Here is a 21,727-nt window from a genome sequence, read left to right as displayed (position 1 = left end):
AGATTGACTGCTGGGGGCAGCTCGTTGGTTTCACTTGGGTTGTATCACATCAGCAGCAGAGTTGAAACTGCCCCTTGTTCAACAACAGCGTTCAGAGCGCACTTGAAATGATAAATAACAGTTCTCAGCGGTTCCTTCTTGGTAGCTTACTACATGATGTAAACACACATTTTCCTACTCTGCTGATATTAAATACCAGAAGGTGCAAATCACATGTAAGTTTCAATTTCATGAACTGTTGTGACTTGTTTTCAGAATCGTTGACTTTTTGTTAGCTACAGAAGTATACTTCCCCAGTTAAGTTCTTTTCCAAATTATTGTGCATGGAGAAGATTGGGCCACTCTCTTGTATTTCTGCTGGGGAGTGAAAAGAGGAGTAATTATCTGCATGTGATAGTAAAATTAAAAGTGCAAAATTTCTTTTAATTTCTAAAATTAAGTTAGTTTTATAGTATCTTACATTCCTGCTTTGTTTTTTTTTTTAAAAAAAAAAAAAGTTAGCTTGGCACAGTATGATGGTGCAGTTTTAGCAGTAGGTTTAAAAAAAAAAAAAAATGTAACCCACTCTATTAACCAGAAGAGAAAGATGATACTGTGGCAGATCAGTAGCAAATAAGTGACTTAATCAATGCTTTACTGTAGTTAAATAGCTATGGCCTTACTACTTTGTCAATATCAGCTTAATTGTCTTGAAAATGTCCGATATTTTTACTGTTACCCAAGTGAATGGTCACCTGGGGTAAAATATCTGGTATGTACAGATGATATTTTAAATTTGTAAAATGCGCCGTATTACAGACAATGCAACAGAAATGCACTTCGGGGGGAAATTGCTTCTGATAAGTTTTTTTGTAAATCCTTGATTACTACAGATATGCAATAGAATTTTTGTTTCTAATTTTGATATTTCCTTCTGAAACATAAGATTGTTGCCATTAATCTGAATGATTTATCATGCTCTTCTTTGTGTGTATATATTACATATAGTCTGAGCTTCCTTTAGGATGGTACATAATTTTGGTTTGGTGTAGTATTTTAGTTGGCTCTTCTCTTAAGTGCCTTTAGCATAGGCACTTCAAGAGGCTTATTGAGTCTGTTTTTAATGTACAGTTGGGAGGACTTGAAATGGAGTTAAAGCAACTTATTTCTGAAAAAAAAAATCCATCTGCAAACTAACCTGTAACAACTTTAAAATTTTATATTTAAGAACCAGAGGTTTATTTTTATGGAGCTTCAGTTATGGATACAGTTTCCAGAAATGCAACTTCAAATATAAACAGACTGTGCATAAATGGTTTTTGTTCTAATTTTTATAGAATACAAAATATTCAGATAATATATTGAGCTCACGTTACTACAGATATCTTGTTCCTCCCCGATGAATCCAGCTTCCCCTTGGCATTTATTATCTCTCTTCAAAGTGGTAGGGCTTCAGTGAAAGGAGAAAAAAGCAACCTATCTGGCTTCTATACTTTGTCTGTTCTGGTATATATTCCTGTTGTCAAACCTGTCCAAAACGAAATTTGTGTAAAGTAGGTTCATGCTTTAAATGTTAAAATGATAATACATGTATTTGTATTTGTTTTTGACATTGCCAAGGTGCTATGGGAAATTGAAATAACAGTTAGAAAAATAAAGCTGATTTAAAAAAAAAAAAAAAAAAAAAACACACCCAAAAAAAAAACACAAAACAAAAACACCAAAACCCCAAGCTCTTGCTGGCCTGTGTGATGTTGTGATGCTGAACGGGTTCTTTTACTTAGGTTCCTCAAATATTCCTCAAAACCCTGCTCCTCACCCTCACCTTTACTTCATGCCCCCTCCACCCTTGCCCCCCATAAGGGACGAAGGTCGGGCCCTGGGCCAGGCTTCCCCTCACCCTGAGCCGCGTTTTCCCTCCCTTTGACCCCCTTTCCCCTTTCTGTACCCCAAACCCCATCTTTCTGAGGTAAATTTTCCTCCTAACCCCCCTATAGCTCCGAGTGGGGCTGACAGCGCCCGCTCCATCTTCCCGCGTCCCTCAGGAGCTGGAGGGCGGCGGCGGGCGGGCGGGGAACGGGGGGGGGGGGGGGGGTGTTGTTTTGCGGCTGTTTTCCAGCTCGAAACCTGCACCGAGAGGACCCGGAGGGGGCTGAGGGGACCGGGAGGGAACCGGGCTGTGCCGTGCCGCCGGGGGGCGCGGCGGCAGCGAGGTTTAGCGGCCGCTCGGGCCCTTCCTTCCCGCCCCGTCCCGCCCCGTGACGCGAAGGCGGCGCTGGGGCTCAGCATGGCGGAGGTGGCGGCCGCTCCCGCCGCGCCCGCGACCCGGAGCCCCCGGCGCTGAGCCGGAGCCGCACCGAGCTCGGCGGCCGGGTCTGCCGGGGGCGGGGGGGGTCCCTTTTCCCTTTTTCCCCTTTCCCCTCCCCTTCCCTTTTCCCTTTTTTCCTTCCCCGTCCCCTTCTTTTCGCCATGGCCGAACCGGCGGCCGCGGGCGTCTCCTCGCTGCCCCGCGAGGTCCGCGAGCAGCTGGCGGAGCTGGAGCTGGAGCTGTCGGAAGGTGCCTGTGGGGTGTGGGGAGGGGGTCTGGGGGGGGGGCTTCTGTGGGGTTAGGGGCACGGAACGGGGTGTGGGGGGGTCCCTGGGGGGGGGGTCCTCGGTGTGAAGTGAGGTCCCTGTGTGTGGTTTGAGGGGTTCTTGGTGTGAGGGGGGGGTCTCTGGGGGTGTTTTGGGGGGTCCGCGGTGTGAAGGGGGGGGTCTTTGTGTTTTGGGGGGTGTCCTCCGTGTGGGGGAGGAGCCGCCGGGGGTGTTTTGGGGGTGTGTGGGGGAGTCCTTGGTGCGGTTGGAGGGTCTCGCTGTGTGTTTTAGAGGGGTTTTCTGTGTGAAGAGGGGGGGTCTCGGTGTGAAGGGGGGGGGGGTCTGTGCGTGTTTTGGGGCCGCGAGTGGGTTTTTGGTGTGATGGGGGGATCCCTGTGTGGGTTATGGGGTCCTCCGTGTGATGGGGGGGTCTCTTTGTTTTTTTGGGGGGGGTCAGTGTGATGGGGGGATCTCTGTGTGTGTTTTAGGGGGGTTCTCAGTGTGACGAGGGGGTTCCTGTGCGTGTTTTGAGGGGGTCTTCGGCGTGGTGGGGGGGTCCCTGCGTGTGTTTTGGGGCTGTTTGGGGGGGGTCTTGGTACCATGAGGGGCGTTCTGGGTGTGTTTTGGGGAGGCTCTTGCTGCGAGGGGGTGCTTGGTGTGTGTGCGTGGGGGGGTCCTCGGTGTGATGGGGGGGATCTGGGTGTGTATTTTGGGGACGTAGGGGGGGTTCTCGGTGTCAAGGAGGCTTTTTGGGGAGGATCCCTATGAGGGGGCAGCCTCTGAGGGGGGGGAAATCTCCTTATGGAGGAGCTGGGCGCGTGGTTGTGTGCCGGAGGCCCTGGGACTGCGGAGGCCGGGATTGTGCCCGTGTGCGGAGCGGAGGCTGCCGAGGGAGGCCCAGGTTGTGCTGGGGGGCCCCGTGCCCACTGTGGGGAGCAGGGCAAGGAGGGGCCCTGCCTTTGGGCATCATTTGGGGACCACCCGACCCAACCCAGCCTCCCCCCACCCGTGTCCTGGCATCGCCCCTGCGGGTTGATGGGCCTGGGGTGCTGAGGTGGGGGCTCGGAGGAGCTGAGGGTGACCGAGGGAGGCACAACCGGCTGCTTCGTCGCTCCCCGAGTTGTTTTGCCTGGCCGCAGTCAGGACGAGAGCTCAACGCTTGTTTGCCGAGAACAAAACCCAGCGAATTTGTTTCCCGTTTTGCACGGATCCGTCTTTGTTTCCTGGTGCCTAACCCACCGCTCGCCGTGCAGCTTTGTTGTAAATTCCCCCCGCGGAGCCGGGGGACGAGGCTGGAGGCTGCCGAGCAGGTAGCTCCGTGTCGCCCACCTTCAAATCCAGCAGGGCCCTGAGCGGTGTGGTCGCAGTCATCGCCCTTAGCATGGAAATTCATGAAAAATCAGGCTGAGGTGACACCTTTACTCTGTCACTTTGTCCCAGAACGTGAAGCGCCTAAAGGAGCCCTGAAGTTTGGAAGGTTGGGAATTTGCTCCCTGAGCTGCCCGCCGTGGTGTCCAGTGCTCAGCCTTTAGAAGAGGCGGTGGTAGAGCTCAGCGCGAGTTGTTTGTAGTTAAACATCCAACGCTCGCTGCTTGGTGGTGGCTTTTTTGTCAAATGTTTCTCAGATATGCTTTCTGTAAACATTTAACTAAAGTGATAACTCTATCTGCTGTTTGGTTTCGGGTGCTCCGTGATAGCAAAGGATTGAAGAACATCCTCTTAGGTCACTCAAAATACAATACGAAGCAATGCTTTCGTGAAGAAGGAGAGTTTGATGAATGTTCTTAAGCTTTTGCTTGTATTTTCTGTTTCATGTGATACTGAGAGACCATTGTGGCCTGACCCTGCTATATGCAGTCCTGCAAACTTTTTTTTTTTTCAACCCTTTTGCTAGAATGGCTGGCTATGACATCATGCTAATCTTTAAAAAGCTTCTAACAGCTTAAACTTCCCTGCTTTTACAGTGAAGTTTCCTATGTTATGTAAGTAACTCTGTGGATATTAAATCCACTACCACTTTATGGATTTAGGACCCCGATTCTTTAATATGCATATTACGGATTTGTTGGCGCAGCTCTCTTTTTTTTTTTTTATCAAAAAGCTTCGAGTACAAAGAATTTTGTGTGACTGTGGCCCCAAGCTGCTTGGAAACATTCTTCCTGGTATCTGGCTGCTGAGATAGCTGAGGTCTGCCCTGTAAGGAGCGGGGTGAGTCAGTGAGGTAATGTCATTGTGTGCTTCTTGAAAATACGCCCTACTTTGAGAGTTAAGCTTAAAGATTTTAAGGTGTATGCGTGCATTGTTCAGCCGAGTATAACTATGGATCTGTTGATGGTAAACAATATTGAATAGAAGCATTTTATTCGAGTGGCAGTCGTGCTTTGTGTTTGACTGATTTGTTCCTGCTCAGATAAAGATGCTTCGTCCTTCTCCCCCTGCCTTGCTGCCTTTTTGTCCCCAGGCTTGCCTCTCGTTCGGTGTGTAAACATTTCTGGGGGCTTTCTGAGGACGAACACCTCCTTTTGGGGCAGAACTTGTGCCTGCAGTGGGCTCACGAAGTAGGCTGGGACTCCTGACAACACGGACGGGGAGGTGGGAGAGTGCTCTGCCTTCGGTGGGATCCCACGGTGGGGAGCACTGGGCAGACTGGTGGAGGTGCTGTGGCTTCGGATGTGGGCTGGGAGCATGAGCAAGTTGCCTGTGCGTTCCCCTGAACTTTCCCAGTTTACAGGATTTATAACAATATGGGGGAAAGACTGTATTAAAATCTTATCTGGCACTGCGCTCGTTCGAGGTGCTGTGTCAGCAAGCAGGATGCAAAGTGGAACAGAAGGATTAGTTTAATGTATGCTTAAAATAGAAATCATAGTTTGCAGTGATGAGCCGTGAGACTTTCTTCAGGAGCAATCTACGCGGAGAGGACAACAGGGCTAATTACACCTCTGCCCCATCCCAGGGCTGCTCCTTGCGGAGCCCTGTGGTCAGCGTGGAAGTAACAGGAGCCTCATCCCTGAACACACTCAAAACGTCTCAGGAAAACAGCAAAAAAGCTTCAGGGAGCAGTCCTTCTTGTTTCAGCAGGAGAAATTGTCTTTTTATTTTGGGTCTTTCATTGTGAGCCTTTATTTGGCCTCGGCGATTGATTTGAGTCTCCTTTATTACTCGAAGAGCTTAGATAAGGGTTCGGTTGTCTCCCATTAATGCCAAGTGCATCAGATCCAAACCTGAAGCAGCGTGTTTTACAGACACATCTCTCTCCTTTGCAGAAGGGACCGGTGTCGTTGCCTCTAATTAGGCTGAATAACAATAACCGTACACAAGCGAAGAATTAAGTCATGGAGCTGTGTGGAACCTGGAACCTACTGATTACTCATGTTTTCCTTCTTTTCTCACTTTAGGGTTATTTTTTTTTTTCTTTCGAGTGCTTTTTTCATCTGTCAGTAACGCCCACGTCCTGCATGGGTAATGATGGGAAGGGCTGGCTTTGTATTTGCATCTGCTGCTGCCTAATGAGTAAAGGTGCCGGGGATGCGAACTTTAAAGGCTTTACCCCCACGGTCGGCTGGGGGTCAGAAAAATGAGAGGTCTCATGGTTCTGTGAGCTCAGGAGCTCAGCTTTACACCTTTGGGGTGGTGCTGCAGCTGTGTGTGAAGGTGACTTTGTATCCTCTACACGGTGCTGTTTCCTACAAGGCTCCCAGTGCCTGCTGGTACACTCGCAGGGCATGGAAAAGGTCTCAATTCCTCCCGTGGCCAGGCTAAAAGGCCAGCACAAAGCACCCCAGCACCCTTCCTGGGTGCCCAGGCGCTCTGATGCTTTGGGGGAACTCTCCAGCAGCTCCCCTCCCGTTAACCTCATCACACTTCAGTTCCTCAAGCTAAGAAACCCTGGCATGGCCAGGTTCAGATGGCTTTAATTAAGCGTGTTCAGTAGATTTGCACATTTTGGGACTCAGGTCCTGGCACAACGGGGCTGGGGTTTGCTGTTCTGCTCGGGGAGCTGTCTCCCAGCCCAGTTTGTCTCTGAGCGGGTTAAGTCCTCGCATAAAGAGCTTACTTGGCTGCTGGGTTTCCTTTTGACTGTGGTTCCTGCCCTGGTTTTTACCTAGTAAAGGGATGTGAGCGGCGTGAACTTCAGCTTGTGCCACCTATGAGAGGATGAGGTAAGGGGAGGGGGGAACTCCACCTAGTAATAACGAGGAATTCCTCTGATAGCAGCTCGGGCTCGGAACACGATTTGTCCGTTCTGGGTTGTGTGACAGCGTTATCATAGCGCTGCTCTTACCTCATGTACAGAAGGAGCTGGTTTCTGTTTACTTTTCTGGTTAAACATCCATTTGGCTGTCTGGTTTGTGATCTTGTGTGGGTGTTTCTGTGAATGGCTTCGTGCACCTGTGTTTGTTCCTTTTCGAGCTGATTGTCTCTTACCGAAGAATCGAGGCTGGCTGCGGAGGAAAGCTTCGCGTAAGGGTTTTCAGAAGAAAGTGCAAGGATGGTGGCGTGCGTGGAAAAAGTAGTATCAGCAAAACAGTTGAAACCCAGGTCTGAAGGCCAGCCAAATAGGAGAGAACCTTACTGGAAGAAAACATGTTGACTCAAGCAAGTGGGTAGAGGCTTTATTTTGTTTGGCTGGAAAAATTCCTACGGAATCGTGGTGTTTTTTCTGTTCTCCCCAAAATTGCGCTTGTTGGTTTTCATTCTTTGACTGCCAGGCACCTACCAAAGCAGGAGAGGATCTCTTCTCGCACGCTCAGCAGCCGAAATCCAGCACTTAAATAGGTTTAGAGAAGAGTCAAAAGAAGCAACTATGCGAGTAAGGTCTGCTTATGTGGAGTTTGCTGAGTGGGCAGAAAGGTTTCACTTCTCTTTCCTCCCTCCTGTTCAGGGGGAAACTTCTGCAGCAGGGAAGAGGTTGCAGAGCTCGTGAGCGAGTCGGATCTGCTTTCTTGCAGCTAGCAGGACCTACAGGTGGTTTTTGTGCATTTATGCAGCATTGCACCCACAAGTCTTGCATTAGGCAAAACTAGGAATGGGAAAGCTTTTATGTTGCTTCCTTAATTCACCTGCAGGACTGACAGCTGATGGGTACCAAATCTGCTGAGAAATCTGTGCAGGGCTTTGACGGAGCCTTTCTGTGCGCAGCCAACAAAGGTGCAGTTCCGAGGCAGTGCTTTGAAATGCAGAAAAATCGTTTTGGAGCACGTCACAGAGAGTTGCTCACGCAAATTCGGAGGCGATCGTCCCTGCCCCGCTTGGCTTTCTGAAGATCCTGCTAAGAGCCTTCGCTTTTAATGGTGGTGTATTTTTTTAAGCTTTACAACGCAGGAAGAAGTGGTGCGAGCGTGGTAGCACGTGGGTTCCTTGCAATGGCTGTCTCGCAGGAAAAGGAAATGCAGCTCGAGTCACAGGCGGCAGAGGAGCAGAGTAACAAATCTGTCCCCGGTGCCTCCAGCGGGAGGTCCACGGGAGCATCGCAAATTTAAAGAGTGTGAAAAATGGTGGATGATTCGGGGAGAGTTAAACGCAAAAATTGGGAGAAATATTTTGCCTAGGCTGTGCCTGGGAGTAGGTTTTACTGTACAAGGAAGCTTTTTTGGAGCAGCCAGGTTGGGATAGCAAAGAATAGCCAGGAGAGGCAAAGAATGTGCGGGTGTTTTGTGCTCTCCCTCCAGTCCTTAGGAAACAAGGAGCGAGTTCGGGGCTATTTTTAAAAGCTGCAGCCCTGACCCTTTGCCTTGGGGAGAGGAGGAAATTAGAGGCTTTAAAGGCAGTCCTCCACCTCCTCCCCGACTGCTTCTCCGAAGCCCTGCTGGAGTTGGAACCAGTTCCCCTCAGTGGGGCTCAGGGCACGTCTGGTGGCGATGATTCCTCCTTGGGGTGGCATCTGCACTTTGAGCTGGGTGCTCAGGACACATCAGTCAGGCCCCTTGGCCTGCCGTGCCTGCAGAAAAGCCTCCTCTGGCGTTCCTATTGTGCTGTCCTAGATAACCCATCTCCAGTTTTCTATTTTAAAGTCCGGGGCATGAAATATTAAGTGGGAAACGGGCTGGGTGGTAGCAGAGCGGCGCGGAGCCGGAGGGCTGCTCTTCCAAACGTGCATCCAGCTACAAAGTACTCGGAGCTCCGTGGAAAAGCAGGCATGCAGAGCACCCCTCGTGCTTCTGGCTCATGGGTGACGTGTCAGAAAGGGGGATGGGTTCCTTCCTGGTCCCCTCTGATTAGTTTTTGTCATGAAGCTTTCTATTCATCGGGTTTATCGTGTTTATTCAGTGGCACGTTTCAGAAGCCAAAGAGTGAACTAATGGTGAGACGTCCCAGAGGTGCAAGCAGAAGCCGAATAGTTTCCTGTTTTGATTTGTTTCAAATCTAACGTTCAGATAATTTCTTAAAATGGATTTCTTTAAACTGCGTGCCTCAAAGTTATAAAAAGCATTTCCTGAATCGCAGCGAGCTGTTCCACCGCGTTTTGGAGCGGGTCGGGTTGAGGAGCTGAAGCATTCTCCTGTGGAGGTTGATTCAATCCCAAATTTTTCGTGGAGCTTATGAAATCAGGGAAGAGTCACCAGGCCAGGATGTCTCGTTCTATTAATTAGAATGGAAGATCCTTAAATTTGCACCATGTGTGAGGGAAACAGTGATTTATAGCTAACGGATGCTCTGCAGGCAGCAGCATTCCATCTGCTGCACAAATTTTCCCATTACATTTCGATGACAAGTCTTGGGAAAAGCCTCACACCTGTATTTCTCATTCTGAGTAATGTTTGCCAGCGCTGTGTTTTCACTCTTGCCTGGGTATTTTTCTGAGTAAGATGCCTATTTCTATCTGCTTGCTTTTTTTTTTTTTTCCAGCTTCAAATTGGAGAGGGTCTGAAGCACTCCTTGGAGTACAGGCAGGCAGCAGAGGTTGTATTTATACCAAAGATTGTCGATGTTTTAGTGACTGAACTCCTCCTTTCTGCTCTAGTGAGCAAACACCTTGTTTTGTTTCCTGTAACTTCAGCTGAGTAGGATTAAAAAAAAAAAAAAAAAGCTTAAAGTTGTAGAACTTCTCTCCCAGTGTAAACTTTTTCTATCCCTTATTGCCTTAAGAATTGCTGATAGCAACTGGGTCTGTCTGGACTTTGAATTCCATGGGGGTGGGAGCCCGCAGAACCTGCAGGGCATGCACAGAGATATATTTTGGGAACCCGGGATGTGAGTTCAGTGCCTCGGTGATCAGCAACTGAGCCTCTCGGAATTGTTCCCCAGCAGTCAGGCAACCTGCTTTCACCAGCTCCCTGTCCCTAGGGAGCAAAAATAACCAAGAGAATTGTATCCCAGCCTGATAAAATTAGGTCTTCTGTAATCTCTCGCGGAACAGCCGGATGGCTAGCTGCCTTCACAAACATATGTTTTAATGCAGGAATAATGCATTCCATCTCGGATGGCTATAGCCGTGGGAGCTGCTCGACTTAGTGGCTAAAGCACTCCCATTTTGCCTCTGGGAGCAGGACTAATGTCGAACAGCAGGTCTAAAGTGCAGCAGTGGAAAAGGATTGTTTGGGATGTTTGGCCTGGCTCGTGGTGTTAACAGGGATGTTCCTGTACCTTGGTCCTAAAGGATTTGGGGAACAGAACTGTCCTGTTGTTGGAAATAAAGCGTAAATTGCAAAGAGGAGGATTTAGCTGCGACCTAGAAATATGTGCACTCCTTCTGCATTAAGAAACTGTCGTTTAGGACCTCTTGTGTTCCTCTAATGCAGGTTTATAATAAATTTCTCTGAGAGCAGTGTAGGTAACTCGCAGGAGGGAGGCCAAATCGAGGTGTTGGTTGTGCTTTCTGCCTGCCTCTCCTGACAGCTCCCGGCGCAGCGGGGAGGCACCGGTGTCACCGCAGCCACCAGCGCAGACAAAGCCCAGTTCTGCTGGGAATTGATCGATCATGTGGTACTTCAGCTCCTCCTTCGTAGCTGCTGAATGTCATTAAGGGAAGGCAAGAATTAAGTATTTTTCTCCCAATAATCTCGTGTGTGATCGATTTTTGTGGTTGGCCCCGGGGTGGCCAGCGGCTGAGCGGAGGGCGTTGAGCTGGGGGCAGTCAGGATGCCCAGGAGGACGGGAACAGGCAGACAAGGTGAGTTGTGCTTGGCCATAAATTGGAAGGGTGGGATCTCAAGGTTGATCAAGCACGAGATTCAGAGTTGGCAGGTTGGGTTTTGGGTCCTGTCCCTACATGTGGCTTCATTACATAGCTCTGCAGCCACCGTTCTGGCAAGGGCAGTGCCAGGTGAGGACGTGTCCCCTGCTGTCACCTCTACCTTCACGCCTCAGCTTTTCATTTAGAGTGCTGCTCAGTCTTTGAAATGAAGAACCATCTCAATAGGAAAAACCTTTGCTAGAAGTACTCCAACTGCCTCGCCGAGAGCAGCGATGAGCGCACGTATGTCAGTAGGGACGTCCTGATAAGGCTGTTTTCTTTGCCTACTCGTCACGTCCTCATCATCGCCTTTCACTGTAATTACCCACTGGAAGCTGCGTGTGCTCCTGGTGACAACGATCACGCAGATAAGCCGACCGGCCAAAAGAAACCTGAGGAGGAGAAGAAAACCTGAGGTTTTGAAGTTTTCTGGTTTATTTCTAGAAAGAGGCATGAGCAAAGTCACCAGAAGGTTGGAAAAGGTCACTCGGTGCCTTCCTGTCAAGAAAGCGAGGCGTGTGGCGAGCACGGTTTTGCCTCGAATGCAGCAGCTGACATTCCTGCGCTGTCACTGTGGTGAGGAGAAGGAGAATTACACCGAGGAGCTGGAAGTGACATGGCAAATTCCAGCCTGTGCTTACTCACCGAGCGGTGGAGAGCCGAGTCAGGCGATCCCAACGGAGATAAAAGGTCCTTGATCCTCGGTGGTGCTGCTGGAGAAGAGAAACAGATCTGCAGCTCGTTAAACCGTGCTGCCCATTTCTTTCCTTAATTGAACAGAAATGGAAAGTGCCTATTAAAGGTCTTCCATTGCTGGCATTTAGGAAAGATTGTTATTTGTCCCGCAGGAGTGGTTCTAGCAAATGCTGGCGTTTGGGTGGCTGGACACAGGGCTTCTTGTAAGGCTCCAGCTCGGTTGTGTGTGCAAAAGGAGGGGGGAGATGCTGAGAGGTTTGCTTCAGAAGACTCTTTACTGGGTCTGCAAGCCAGAGAAGAGCTCGTGTGGTCTTGGGGTGTCCTCACCTTGCAGCCCTGGTCTCACAACACAGCTTTTGGCAGCAGTAGGGGCTCAGGATGCTCACACCTCTTAGCACCTTACTCTGCACCGTGCAGACCATGGGCACCTCGGTTTAAAGCTGTGAACTGTGGTGAGCTCAGGGCAGTTGATTCAGCTTTTAAGAATGCAAGTTCCGTTTTTTAAAAAAAGTATTGAACTATTTACTTCATCCTGTTTGCAGTCAAGCATTTGTAGTTAACCAAATTTACTTTTTTTTTTTTTTTTACAGTTTTTCTTAAGCTTTTAAGGCTGTCCTGAAGGAAATGCTGGCCACCAGACTGAAGTATTGTGTTAGCTAAAAGTAGAGCTCACAAAGTGTTTGTGAGATTTATTTAATTATTTTTTTTTGAGACCGAGACCTGTGTTTATTCTTAGGGCAGAGACTTGAAGTGTTCCCTTGTGGATTAAAAAAAAAAAAAAGCGAACAATTCTTATTGTAGCTGGAATGAAAACCTCCATGCTTACACAATTCGAGATTGGAAGCTGCTCCAGTGAAGAGGGGGAAGTGTTTCCAGTTTGTAGCTGGGAAGCTGAGATGCGCAGAGGTGAGCGCCTTGCTCTGCTTCAGGGCCACATCCCTGGGCCAGGCACACCTGAGATCCCCTGGCCCTCAGCTCCTACAGCAGCCTGAACCCTGAACCCTGGCAGAGGAGGAGGCTTGAAATACGCAGCCTGGTGACCCCTAAGCAGGTGCCTGTGCAGGATGCTGAGAGTTTTCATGCTCGGCTGCATGTACCAGGGCAGCGACGGTAGCTTGTGGTTGAGCACGTGGATAGAAACTGGCTGCATTTGTCGAATTTCCCCTTCTGCTTTAAATTCTCGAGTCCCTCGTGAAAATGTGATGAATTTAAGAAGTCCTACGGTGTAGAAAAAAGTCAATTATCGAGTCCCAAGTAGGGAGAATCGTGGATGAAGACAAAGCAAATGAGTCAGATATAAATAATCCTATTATATCTTGGCTGCTGCCACACCTAGAAACCCTGAACAAACACTGCTGTTCTGTTTAGTTATTCCTCCGTTTGATACACTTTACTTGTTAAGTCCTGTTTTCAAATTGCAGCATGTAAAAATCATCTAGGGCTACTCACCAGCAGTGTTCAGTACTTAAGAATGTTGGTTTAGGAATTTTGACCAGAGACGGAGATGCCTGTGCTAGAACGTAGTTAATTTGCTCTCGGAGTTCCCCAAAATTAGGAAAATACACAATCCTGGGGCCGGTGTTGCTTTGGAAGGCTTTCAGGGCAATTCTTTTTCTGCAGTAGGCCTTTAAAAAAAAAAGCCTGGCTAGAAGAGCAAACAGGAAGATGTAATTCCCCTTTGGCTTTTGTGCAGCAAAAGGTTATTCATTGTATAGAGCTTCAGTGAAACGCTCCTGGTGTGTCTGGTCGTAGCGTGGAAGGTGTAAGGGAAGGCGTTTTGATCTAGCAGAACTGTATTTGATGTATCGTGATTGCTGCCATGTGTCTTACTGGGTAATTAGCTAATAGCTCGTCTCCTTCCCTCCTGCGTTGTGGATAAGCTAATTTTAAGAAATCTGAGTGAAGAGGCTTAAAAAAAAAATAATACAAAAGACAAAAGACCCTTCCCTCCCACCCCATACCCTAATTCTCCTGTAGCTCCCCTCAAGGGGGCACAAAGGCTTGTCTGGTAAGTGTGGCTGTCCTTAATTCCATTTTTTTTAGGAGAGGTTAGGGTTTGTTTGTTGGTTCTTGTCCAAACACGTACCATTTGCTTCGCATTGTTCTTTTGTGCTGCCTGCTGTCCTTTGGGCTGTGCATGTGGCCTATGAAATGTGATCCTCTGACTCCAAGGAATTGCAGAGATTTGTCTTAGGCACGCGTACCTGCAGTAATCTTTCTCAGTTTATCAGTGCTGCAGCGTGACAGCTCATGATATTCAGCCCGTGCGTTTCCCTGGAGTGAAAAGGTAATTTCTAGTGGTAAACCTGATGGAGAAAGCCAAATAGAAAGAGAGCTTCGTGTCCTGACAGCTCTTCGGGGGGTTATTTATGGAGCAGCAAAGGTGACGCTTTATTTTTCATGTTCTAGAGATGGAAATGGGCGCAGCAAAGCAACAAAGGAGGTAGATGATGGCAGCTATGTTCTCCATGCCATGCGAGGTGCCCTAACTTGGCCTTTCCTCTTAGGAAAGTTATTGCTGCTTATGTTCTCTTGTTTCAAATCCCAGAATACCTTCCCGTGAGCAATAAACCGGTGCGAAAGGGACACGGACGCGCTGTACGGCACTGCAGGCACCCTCGTCCTCCAGCAGAGACAGAAGTGTTTGGGCAGGAGGATGAAAGGGAAGACTTGGCGTGGAGAAGTGGGGAAGGAGTAAATAAGTCTTCTGTCAGAACGCAGTTTGGCTGCAGGTTACGAGCGGGCTGGCAGCAGCACAGCTCAGAGAGTTTGCTGCTTGCTGGTGCTTTGCCGTGCAAAGTGACGGTCTCCCGGTTGTGCTGGTCCAGCTGCCCTGGGTCTGTCCTGAAAGCTGGATGGAAGAGCTGCCAGGCTTCAAAAATTAACAGCATTGCTGTTGAATATCTGACATCGAGAGAGGAGAGCCTACAGAACAGTCCAAGAAAGGAAGAATGAAAGGAACCAATGAAACAGAGAGAGTTGGGCCAAGTTAATCCCCTTTTTTCTGTAATTCTGCTATCGAGAATTGCTCTTTAGGAACAGCTTAAATTTTCCGTGGGCGAAAAGTGACAAAAAGTCTCCCCAAGTTATTGGCACGCCGAAGTAAGGCAGCAGTTGTCGGGATTGTTTCCCTGTTTTGAAGGTTCTGTTTGAAGCTGCTTCATGGATTCCCAGTTGAAAGGTAGATTTCTGCTCCTTCAGCACATTCTGCCCCAAGCAATTGCAGACAGCATCTCCTTAACTCACTAAACCAGTTGATGGTTGAGCTTTGAACATATTGTCTGCTCTTCAAGCGTTACATACGGTTAGATACGTAAATGAAAAGGGCTCTGCTGGTTGTTCCAGGGAGTTACCTCATGGAGGGGAAAAGCTGACTTGGGTTTCCTGTGATATCCTTTACCTCTGATTGTGCAGGGTGCAAATTCAGAGCCGCCCTGCGTTATCTGGGGATGGAGGCACATATGAAAAGGAAGAAGGCAGCTAGGCGAGGGCAGCTTGCCAATTGCTTAAAGCCTTTGTTAGAGACTAAAGGAAACCTGCGCCCATTTAGGCACTAGTACAGCCCCAGGGGCTTTCTTGGCCTCATATGTAAAGAAGATGAAGGCAGCCGCATGGAAATGATTGCACACTTTTGCATGTCAGTCTACATTAGCTCTTCAGACCCTGGCTGTTGTTTGAACACTAAGATCTTGTGCTTAATTCTCCGAGTTTTCATCCTGTGGGTCTGGCAGTGCCGCACTTAACCCATCTGGTGAAAGTAAACCATGAGGACAGCATCTTCTGCAGGAGGACGCTCACAAAACCCGTCTCTAGTCGAGCTGCACGGAGCCTTCGTGTGACTTTGTGCTGGTCGCAAGGAAGGAGATGTCTCCATGGCTCTGGGAAGTGGGTCTGCCTCTGATGGCTGCTTTGTCTTTGGCAGAGTCCTCGTTCTTGGTTTGCTGTGAGCTGGGAGGGAAAAAAAAAAAAGAGAAAAACTCAGGTCCCAAAATAAACTTCAATTTTAAGCCGGTGAAGCTAACCGAATTAGAAATGTACACACTTCCACTCTCAAATCTGCACTGCTCTGCCGTTTTCTGCATGAAAAGAAGGTTTTGGAGCAGTTCGTAGCTGTTACGCCAGTCACATCACATCAACCACGTTGGTACTCTGCTGTAGATGAGAATTTGGCTTCTGCATTGCGTTTCTGGGCTGGGTTTTTCTTCCTCTTCAAGCTTTTAACATGAAATATTCAATCGTATCCGTGCACAGGAGAGTTGATACAGGTATCACGCTTCAGAGAGCTGCGATGATCGCATCTGGTGGTGAGCACATCCTGCCTTTGTGGTGTCTGTGTTAGCGACCTGAGCGTGACTTTCAGGTTTCAGGAGAAGCGTTGTTGTGTTGTCCTCCAGCAGAAGTAGGGTCAGGCAGAAAATCCATCCAGAGTTCCCCAAATAGTGTCTGAGCTACATCCAACTCCGAGGTGTTTTTGTGGACGCTCCAGGTTGGCTGAAAGGGCAGCTCAGCATCGTGTTCGGAAGGAGATCTGAGCTGGATGACCCCAAGGAATTTATTTTGTTTATGGGGTTTGTACGGCACTGCTTTGTGCTTCTACAGTGCCAAATGCTTAAGAAGAAACAATCCTCTTGCGCAAGGGATATCGAGGAGGAGTGATTGCTTCGCTTCCCAAAGACCATAATTTCTCTTAAGAGACTATTACGTACCATGGCACAAGTTTTACTTATATGAAACATATGGAGTCAGCAGACGAGTCTTAGCGAACAAATTGGAGGGCAGCAATCCAAACCCATGCCTGTTGTCTCCGTTTCTCCTTTTTCAGAGTTTTTGCTTAATTGCAAGCTTTCTGTTTGGACTGTAGTTTCTCCTTCTTGGCAGAATGTCCTGTCTTAAATTATTGCTGTCAGCACGTCCTTAGCTCTTCCTGCTCCCCCCGCTCCCCCAAATTGTGGAGCACAGGCTGTGGTGCCTCAGATTGCTATTAAAAAGGCCATTATGTTTTGCAGTTGAAAGCAAAGCCTGCCATGAATATAATACTTGATCAACGTGATACAACCATCTTCCTATTAATATTACTACATTTACACACTGCTTTTATAAACAGTGCTCTTTGAAATGGCTGATATCTAGTGATTACGGCTCCATTAGGCGTAGTAACAGATGGTTAATATACGAGTACTTCTTCTGTTGTCATCGATAGCAGAAATACTAAAATGAAAGAGAACGTGGAATTAACGTGGTGCGCCGGAGGATCTCCTATCAGTGTCAGGTCATCAGATCGAGGAGAAAGTAAACTGCTGTTCAGAGTGATGCAAAATAGGCCGGAGAGGGATAATGAATCATGCTGGAGCAAGACGGGCGAGCGTGGGTACTGGAATGGATAGCGAGGCCACAGGGAGGATGATCCGCAGATGGGCAGACCACAGTTTTCTGTAAAACGTCCAGGTTTTAGAAGAGGTAAGACTCCTGCGGCTACTCAGTTAGAGGGAGAGGCCTGGAAAGTCCCTGCCTTCTTCACCAGCCAAAAGAGACATGGAATTAGGCCATGGACATCAGATAACTTCGCCAAGGTCATCCTGTGGAGATGAAGCAACAGCTTTGCCGAACATCTGCAGTTGCCCTGTGCACCTGCGCGCGGTTGGAGCTTCCATCAGTTTTTTTTTCAGCAGGCACAATGTGAACGCTGATAGCTGTAAGATGAATCGAACGTAACACCCTCGGAAATTCTTAACTTGCTTTTTCAGGTGATGCTTTGGTTAAACTCAGAGTTTGCTGTTAAACAAAGAGTTTCCTGGACACTTTTGGGTTGCCTGTTCTCATTTTCTCTCTGTCTGTTCCTAGAAGGAAAGTGGCTCACACTTCACCATTTCTGTGAGAACTGGAGAGTTCACACTTTTGGGTTTCTGTTTTAGATGAGTAATTTGGAGGGCTTGCACATTTATTGCGTGGTAATAAAAACAGGCCAATACTGTTAGAATTAAATGCCAGTGGTAAATAAAGAGGGAGAGTTTAGGTCGTTATTTAAACTAATCTAATGCTTCTTGCACCTTTGAGGCAGATTGGCCACTGCAAAGAGAAAACTGCACAGTCACCTTTGCATTAAATTTATTGCAGAATGAAAAACTCAAATGTGATCTCACTCTCATTAAAATTAAGTAATTGATGTCATCTCTCAATTAGAAGATTCTTTCGGGAGCTTTTGGCAAGTCATTCCAGGTTGCTATTAAGACCTGACCAATGAAGCATCCTTAAATTGGAGGGGATGGGAGATGTTTCTCTGATAAGCAACTGACAGATACGAAGGAGCATCTCAACAAAGTACCTGTCTGCAAAACCACCAAACCCAGCAACCCCAAACCACTCTACGGTGGGGCTACCAAAAGATTTCTTCTCTGCAGAGATTTCTGTCTTGAGGTTAGTAAGGTGAAGTCAGCAAAATTTGGAAATGAAGCTGAATAAGTTCCTCTTAACGTGCTTGTCTCGAGGTACTGGCTTGTGAATGCCCTGAACGTGAATGATCATCAGAAGCAGAACTGTGAAGGGGAGGATTCTGACTTTAGCTTTGACACGAGTTGTTCTCGTCACGCTAACTGTAACTGTAATCCAGTATTGATAGCCCGTTGGCTCTGCTTTTCATTAGCTGGCATTACAACAATTAACTGTTGTTACTGGTTTACTCTGAATACATTTTGCTGTTTGTTGCTTTTTCAGACAGCTTGCAGTTCCCAACCTGTACAGCTACAGCTTTTGTTTTTTTCCTCTTTTATTCATAATACCATCTAGCGTGTTTTAAATAAAATAATAATTAAAAAAAAAAAAAAAGCATCCCTGTTTGCAAGGAATCTTTCATCTCCAGCTCTGGGCTATGCAGAACTGGAGTGGTAAGGAGACTTGTGTTTTTGTGCTGGCTTCATCATTTTCAGAATATTAATATTTAATTTAGGCTTTTTAAAGCTTTTAGCAGATTTGTCAGGCTTTCTTCCCTGTGGTGGTATACGTGAGGACAACTTGAGAGAGCGTTCTGATTAACTCGCAGTATGGAATGCAGTTTTATTTATTTTGATTTATGATTGAAAAAAAACCTCCTAAGCCGCTCGTCCTGTTCTGTAAGTAGCTTTGCCATAAACAACTATAAAACAGATCCAGCAGTTTTTCCTTTTCTCCAGCTAGAGTCCCACCAAGCAAACGCTCATCACCTCCACGCGATCGATACCCGTCCGTGCCATGGGGACCGCTGGAGGTGTCACCCTGCGGAAAAAAGCGTGGGTGCTTCGGTGTCAAGGAGGTGCTCGGCTTCCTCTCGGTTAGGGCTGCAGCGTGCTTATTGACACGGCTGGTACATCTTTTGGAAGTTTGTATCCTGGCTTTTCATTGTGTTTTGTTTTTTTTAACAAGTGTTTTCACGGTATATTTGATTTTGGAGAGCTTGCAGCTTGCAAGCACAATACGTTACCCGTAGCACATACATGCCGTGACATTTCAACCAGTTACTAGAAATAAAGCTCTGTCTCCTTCAACTTCAAGAAATTGTGGGAAGTGAAGAGCACAGGACGTGAGAGCAGATCTGGTTCAGGTAGGCTGCCTTTCAGCACAGCAGATAACTCATCCTGAGGAACATTTGGAACCAGTTTAGAGGCTGAGTTCCTTTTTTTCCACTCGGACCGTGCAGCTGCCTGTGGTACACAAGCTCCTGGTGGGTTTGCGTCGTGCTCAGGCAGTTCTGGATGAGGCCTGCAGAGGAGTTTGTGCTTTTCAGCTGACGGCCCTCAGAGCCATGACTGAGTCCCACGTTCAGCCTCCCGAAATGTGGCGTTCGTGATTCAAGATGCAAACAAAAAAGGGGAAATGCAGTCAGCATTCTGGCTTCTGGCAGAGCCCCTTTTTGTTTACCAGCTCATGTTTCTTTCCAGTTGGCTGCTGTTTGCTGGATCAGTCGATCTGTTGTTTAAAATAATTTGTTTATAGCTAATGCTGCCTTTTGGTCCTTTCATACCGAATTTACCAACAGGAGTTTTCAATTTACCTGCAGAAAGCTGTCTCATTCCTAGGCGAGCGTGTTTGTTTTCCTTCCCTTGCTATCATAAATAAATCACCCTGAGTTTATTTCTACTGCATCGAACGTCCCTGGCCTTCGTGGGAAGAGGGTGCAGCAGCCTCGGCGTCCCACGGAGCAGTTCGCAGGGTGTTGGGGTGTTTGCTTAGCCAGCAAAGCAGCTCTGCCAGGTGCCAGATGTGCAACCCGCTCCCTCTTTCATTGCTATTCAGCTCCTGCGTGTCGTTAGGGGCTGCCTCATTAATTACCAGCGTTGGCCGTGCTGTGCGAGGGCCAGTCCCTGGTTTGCAGGCCTCCAGCGTGGAGCTGGCGGTGTTGGAAGCTGCCCAGTTGTCTCTCCAGCGAGGTTTATTAGCTTTTAAGCTGAGCTTTGCTTTCCCAGAAGGGAGGTCCCCCCGCTTGGGGAGCTCTCTGCCCTCCTCGCGCCGTGCACGGGGAAGAGCTGACCCCGAGAGGGGGGGAAGCATCAGCAGATTTTCTCAGTCACTCGCAATACGAAAGCGGCTTTCCCAAAATCGTGCCATAGCTAGGCCAGGGAGGAGTTGGGATGAGATGTTTCGCTCAGCCTCGCTCTCTAGGCTGCTGGGGAGATTTTAATTATGGCACGAACAAAGCAGCGATTGTCCAAAGCTTTGTGTCGCTCCGCTTGTTGTTTTACCCAGTGCCTCTGGTCCCTGCTCGCCGCGGATCCTGGCGAGGTGCTCTGGGGTCATTTGTTGTGATTCCTCCGTTGCTATCTTCTGCTTTATTTTTCACTAATGAGAAGTCAACAAGGTAGAAATTTCCTCCTGTGAATTTTGCTCACGTGAACGTTTGGCTGGAAAATGTGATCTCAGGAACAGCGCTCAGCAAGGTTGCGGCGACAGCTTTCATAACGAATGCATTGCATTTGGGAAGGTTGTTTTATTGTAAATAATTCCCCTATTTGCTTTCAAAGACCAATTCTTCGAACTAAACCGCATCTTTAACTGCAGGAAAACTCTCTTTTTTTTTTTTTTTTGTAAGCTCTCTTGCTCATTTGCTTTGCCTTCCTTTTCTTTTTGCCAGGTTGCTGACTGTGTGCTCTTAAATAATCCTACTGATTTCTCCACACTTCCTTCCCTCTACAAGTAAGACACTTGAGAATTCAGTTTATTGAAAAAGGAGATGGTGCCCCCTTAGAGAGGCCAGGGTGGGAAAATTGGCTGTGAGGAGCCAATTTCTCTGGAAGTGTTTGTGCTCAGCAGCTTTGGGGGGGACCTCGGGTGGGCTTCCCAGCCCTTGGGCTGACTGTGAACTGGATTGCTGAGCTGTGCCATGTCTGCAGTAGGATGTTTTGCCACAGTTTTGCTCATCCATCCAGCTGAAAGGCTTTCACGTTGGCAGGATCTCACCACGTCCTGCTACCCGTTGTCTGAACAAAGTGCTGCTGGAGCCGACGCTTTGACTCTCCGGCGTGCCCCGAACAGAAGTCGTTCCTCGCATCAGCTTTCTTGTAAAGAGCACTGCAGCTGACACAATAATGGGTTTTCTTAGGCTTGCTGGGGACATGCCAGCGTGGTTTCCTTAGCAGTGAAATTCCTCAAGAAGCCACGGTTGCTGATGTAAACATAGCTGGAAGCTTAACACAGCCTGTACTGAAGCGTGGGGCCTGAAATCTGCTTCCTCTGCCCTGCTGCACAGTGCCTTTTTCTTCTGTTCTTTCTGTTTCAGTCGGCTTTCCCAAGCCTGGAGCCAACTTGAACAGGGAGTGCTCTTCAGTCCCAAAGAGACGGCCTCGCCTCGGCGTGGAGGAGCCCGCACACACTCGGGGCTTGTGCGCGGCGCCGAGCAGCTTGCCATGAGCCCGAATGCAGCTCGGCTTTTGTAGGATTTGTGCTGGGCACGGGGTTGTTTTGAATGACCACGTGCAGAGCAGGTTTAAGGGCATTTAACACAGTGCAAATGGCTCTCGATGGCTATCTCCGCTTTGGTTCCCACTAGTCAGGCTCAGAAGGAATGAAACAGGGGAGCCAGGAGCAGATTGGGAGCTGCTCACCCGCTCTGCCGCCTGTGTTTTCGTCGAGCACGCTTCTGGAATTGGGTGGGAGTTCCTGCAAGGCGAATTACTGGTGTTGCACACTAATTTGAGGCTGGGTAAAAAATTAATAATTGTATTGCTTTAGCATTAAGTAGTGGGATCCTACTGGGGTGACTAATGCTGTGTAATAGTAACTATCCTAGAGTGAGCGCTCGCTAATGCTGTAGCGTGGCTGCGGTTTGTGTTGCAG

At 48.2% G+C, this 21,727-nt stretch overlaps 1 protein-coding gene across 4 annotated transcripts in view; it reads left to right on the top strand.

Annotated features, from left to right (window-relative positions):
• Positions 1-2,230: 2,230 nt before the first annotated feature.
• Positions 2,231-21,727, top strand: part of DIP2B (disco interacting protein 2 homolog B) — a 68,064-nt gene continuing 48,567 nt past the window's right edge. For 3 of the 4 annotated variants that reach the window (XM_038172614.2, XM_038172612.2, XM_038172611.2), the window contains exon 1: positions 2,231-2,536. In XM_038172614.2, the coding sequence (XP_038028542.1) occupies positions 2,449-2,536 (88 nt within the window). In that variant the 5' untranslated portion in view covers positions 2,231-2,448. The remainder of the gene's footprint in view (positions 2,537-21,727) is intronic. The other variant, XM_038172613.2, reaches the window with a different exon arrangement.

Source organism: Anas platyrhynchos, chromosome 34 (assembly GCF_047663525.1).
Source record: "Anas platyrhynchos isolate ZD024472 breed Pekin duck chromosome 34, IASCAAS_PekinDuck_T2T, whole genome shotgun sequence".
Classification (NCBI taxonomy): domain Eukaryota; kingdom Metazoa; phylum Chordata; class Aves; order Anseriformes; family Anatidae; genus Anas; species Anas platyrhynchos.
The sequence above is the reverse complement of the archived record's forward strand: the minus strand, read 5'-3'. Positions and strand labels throughout refer to the sequence as shown.